This window comes from Haliaeetus leucocephalus, unplaced genomic scaffold (assembly GCF_000737465.1).
Source record: "Haliaeetus leucocephalus isolate CR32 unplaced genomic scaffold, Haliaeetus_leucocephalus-4.0 Scaffold321, whole genome shotgun sequence".
In the NCBI taxonomy this organism is placed as follows: Eukaryota; Metazoa; Chordata; class Aves; order Accipitriformes; family Accipitridae; genus Haliaeetus; species Haliaeetus leucocephalus.
In genome coordinates this window covers 297-4,660 of record NW_010972757.1, presented here as the reverse complement: position 1 = coordinate 4,660, position 4,364 = coordinate 297, and the positions used below count along the sequence as shown (strand labels likewise).

The following is a 4,364-nucleotide window of genomic DNA, read 5'->3' as shown; positions in this document are numbered from 1 at the left end:
AGAGCACTCTATGAAGCTCTGCTGCCTTTCAATGCTGATGACCATGCGACCCCACTAAAACTCCCCAGAATAGGCCAAAGTCTGCTCTTCTAATGTCCAGCATCTGCAGTCTTCTATTTTCCTTCCTCACTCCCCTTGGGAGCTGGGACCTCACTATTTCATTTTCATCACATAAAAGGCTTGCACTGACCTGCGGTTCCCTGGCCAGCTCTGCCTTGCTGGCAAGTATCAGATCCAAGTTTGCATTACCCTTGTTGGCCCATCTGGCAGCTGTGTGAAGATGTTCCCCGAAGGCACTTCAGAAACTGCCTGGACTGTGTGCATGCTGCTGTGTTCCCCTTCCAGAAAATGCCAGAGTTGTTAAAGTCCCCAGTGAGGCCCAGGCTTCTACATCCAGAGACTTCCTTGGGGTGCTTAGAAAAGACCGTGCCCACTTCCTCACCTGACTGTGGGTTCCTCAACTCCAACCACAATGTCACCTTTACTGGCCCCTCCTCTGACCCTCACCCACAAGGGCTGACCCAACTTCTCACTGGCCCCAGTAGGGAGCTCCATACATCCAAGCAACTCCTTCACTTTGAGGGAACCCCACTCCTGATCCTTCCAGCCTGTCTCTCCTGAGAACCGGTACCACTCCATTGCAGCACCCCAAGTTTGAAAGTGTAGGCATACGTCTTGTGACCCCAGTGTGATGTGCTTGATGTTTAAAGAAGGGACAATGAGAAGGTGATTCTTGCACCTCACTCTTTCACATAGGAGAAATGTCACTGCTGAAAGAAGCATCTCTCCCCAGCTGTGGGAGGGAACATCAGTGATTGCTTCAGCCTGTTGCCCAGCAGGTTCCCCTGGAGCCCCAGGGACACCAGGACGGAGCCCAGAGGGGGCAGAGAAAGTGCTGCCTTGGGCTGGTCCTCTGCTGCTGAGCTGGGCTGGGCTCCTGGGCTGGAGGGAGCTCATGGCAAGCAGGCAGCACTGCAGAGAGACAGCTCTGCCCAGGAGCAGCTCCTCTGCAAAGCGCAGCAGGGCTGAGGGCACTGCCTGCAGGCACCGAGGGGAGAGGAGGGAAGGGAGAGGGAGGTTAAAGGCAGTGTGGGGTGGGAGGAGAGAGGAGAGCTGACCTGGAGAAAAATCTTCACAGCCCTTGACAGGGTAAGTCTCTGGCTGCAGGGCAATGCAGCTGTGGTTCCTGGAATGACCTCCTAAAGCCGGCACATCCCACAGCCTATGGGATCTCTCAGGAGGACTCTCACAGTTTCTGCAGTGCAGAGAAAAAGGCCGTGCTTTGGAGCACAGCTTCCCTGCTGCACCCTCAGAGGGACAGGGCATGTCAGCTGCCTTCACCAGGGGATGGCTGCAGAGTGTGAAGGTGGGTGTGCAGCCAGGGGTGCCCAGGGCTGTCCTTCTGAGCAGGGTCCCTGCACCGTGGGGGGCTGTGTGCTGGGGCAGGGACTCTGCCACCGGTCAGGGTAAGTACTCAGCCTGCCAGGGAACAGTAACAGCAGATATGGGAGAAGCTGTGGGTGGAAGAAACAACTTGCAGCAGGGCAGGGTCCGTCTGCTGACAAGAGGGTGCTGTGTGGATCAGGGCTGCTCACGGCTCCAGATCACTCTCAGGATATTTCCATGGACACTTTTCAAGGGCAAGGTCAAAGCAGGGATTGCTATAAAGTTAAGGAGCTTTCCAGAGTCTGTGTTTTCTGTGTCTTAGTTTTCAGGAATTTTCAGGAGAAATGGAAAAGGAGCTGTCGTGCTTGAACAGCTCACTGAGACTCCTGAGCTGTAACTCTGAGGGATCAGTAAGTCTGATAGGAGCCTCCTGAAGTAGAGCACAGGGACTGAGAACAACTGCCTGGCTGTGCTGGTGTCTGGGAGGTGGCATGCACAGCTGGGTAAGGGTAACTCTTTCCTGAGACTGCAGCTGCCTCTCCCCTTGCCTCTCTGAGCCAGTCGATCTCTGCTCTTTTCCTTGGTTCTCCACTTGTCTGTGTTACTGTTATCTTGCTGCTGCTGTCTGTTTCTCTGGGGATGGGAGTTTCAGCTGCAGAGTCACACACTGATCTTGTGGGCCCTGCCATATAGCTGTGTCCATGGAAACAAGTGTCCCAGCTTTACTATCATCTGAGGGGTTATGCTCAATGGTGTCTGTGGGGCTGGGGAATGAGCTGATTCTCCCTTACAGCGATGCTATCACATCAGGTCACTTGGCTATCACCTCCAAGTGTCCTTCCAAGCTGTTAGCTGCCCTGCAGGATGCAAACCTGTCTCACAGCAGCTTTCTGTGATCTGAAAGCCCCATGGAGAAGCACAGAGATGCTAGGACTGAGGAAATGCTCTTGGGTTGGTGAAATGAGCCCGGTGTGTCCTTGGCTAGAAGCAGGGTGCTGAGACTTTGAGAAAGGGGGAGACATTTGGTGGTCTGCAGTGGATGTCTCTGCTCTCAGCAGTGTCTGGTGGCTTTTCAGGGTAACATGGGAGTGTGATCACCCTCCATCTCAGAAAGGTGCAAGCACAGTGCAAGTGGGAACTAGACAGAAGGACAGAGCAGCTCCCCCTCTCTCTGCACTAAGCCACAGGCAATCCTCTTGACTTGCCTGGCCCATGCTGTTCTCCCGGAGTGCAGCAGAAATGCTGAAGGCTCCTGAGATCTAAGAAAACTCCCCAGGGGTGATGTGGGCAGCTGTAAAAAACCCTAGAACTCTTAAACTGCTTTTACCCTGCTGGTTCCTTAGCACTGGGAGTGCAGATGCTGACAAGCCCTTCTGCGTTAGGAGCGGTTTCAGCTGACAAAGTCAAACACCAGACTGGCCCCTGCCCGCACCGATCCCATGAACCCACTGCTGCAGAGCAGGGCTGACTTTCCAAGAGCCCATGGGCAGAGGCCCTGCTCTTCACTGCACGCTCGGCCAGCACCAAGCAGGGCTCCAGCCACAGACCTGAAGGAAGGTCTCCTAGAAAAGGAAAAGGGTCTGTGTGTGTGAGAGTGGGAGGGTCTATGGGAAATGGCTTTGATATTGCTCAGAGAACAATGCCCTGACTCTTCACTGTCTTTTTTCTACTTTGACAGCACCCCATTCCCAGAGGAAGAAAATGTCCAACAGCAGCTCCATCACCCAGTTCCTCCTCCTGGCATTTGCCAACACACGGGAGCTGCAGCTCTTGCACTTCTGGCTCTTCCTGGGCATCTACCTGGCTGCCCTCCTGGCCAACGGCCTCATCATCACCGTGATAGCCTGTGACCACTGCCTCCACACCCCCATGTACTTCTTCCTCCTCAATCTCTCTGTTCTTGACCTGGGCTCCATCTTTACCACTGTCCCAAAAGCCATGGCCAACTCCCTCTGGGACAACAGGGCCATCTCCTACCCAGGATGTGCTGCCCAGGTCTTTCTGTTAGTCTTTTTGATCTCAGCAGAGTGTTTTCTTCTGACTGTCATGGCCTATGACCGCTACGTTGCCATCTGCAAACCCCTGCACTACGGGACCCTCCTGGGCAGCAGAGCTTGTGTCCACATGGCAGCAGCTGCCTGGGGCAGTGGGTTTCTCCATGCTGTGCTACACACTTCCAGTACATTTTCAATACCCCTCTGCCAAGGCAATGCTGTGGACCAGTTCTTCTGTGAAATCCCCCACATCCTCAAGCTCGCCTGCTTGGACTCCTTCTTCAGGGAAGTTGGGGTACTTGTAGTTAGTGTCTCTTTTGTATTTGGGTGTTTTGTTTTCATTGTGCTGTCCTATGGGCAGATCTTCAGGGCTGTGCTGAGGGTCCCTTCTGAGCAGGGATGGCACAAAGCCTTTTCCACATGCCTCCCTCACCTCGCTGTGGTCTCCCTGTTTGTAAGCACTGCCACAATTGCCTACCTGAAGCTCCCCTCCATCTCCTCCCCATCCCTGGACCTGGTGGTGGCAGTTCTGTACTCGGTGGTGCCTCCAGCACTGAACCCCCTCATTTACAGCATGAGAAACCATGAGATCAAGGATGCCCTGAGAAAACTAATGACTGGATGCTTTTTAGAAGGAATAAACTACCTCTTGTCTTCTGCATAGTACTTATATCTCATTACAGACCCAACCTGTCTTTTGCTGGTCTTTTTATGGTGATTTTGGGTGTGGTTTTATTCCTTCTTTTTCACTTTGTTTTATATATCTGAATGCTTTCCACAAAGAAGTGTCTTTATTCCTCTGGTTTCTAATTCACAGTCTGTCCAGGCTTTTCTGTGCCCTGGAGGCTGTGCAAATGAGCTGTTCCCTCTGTGTGTTTCAACAAAATAAAGGGCCCTGCAGTGACTTGTTTTTCCAAGTTTCTTCCACCAAGACCTTCCCTGGTGCTGCAGGGAGCAGTGCCTGTGTGCAGAGGGGAAGAAGAA

At 53.2% G+C, this 4,364-nt stretch overlaps 1 protein-coding gene across 1 annotated transcript; it reads left to right on the top strand.

Moving 5' to 3' along the window:
• The first annotated feature begins 3,087 nt into the window (after positions 1 to 3,087).
• On the top strand, positions 3,088 to 4,044 carry LOC104834226 (olfactory receptor 14C36-like). Its single transcript, XM_010571396.1, has one exon. It carries the CDS (start codon positions 3,088 to 3,090, stop codon positions 4,042 to 4,044), a length of 957 nt encoding a protein of 318 aa, XP_010569698.1.
• The last annotated feature ends 320 nt before the right edge of the window (positions 4,045 to 4,364 follow it).

Bases quoted from the DNA above. Each gene is read 5' to 3' on its own strand.
- LOC104834226 (XM_010571396.1), top strand. From the start codon at position 3,088: ATGTCCAACAGCAGCTCCATCACCCAGTTCCTCCTCCTGGCATTTGCC.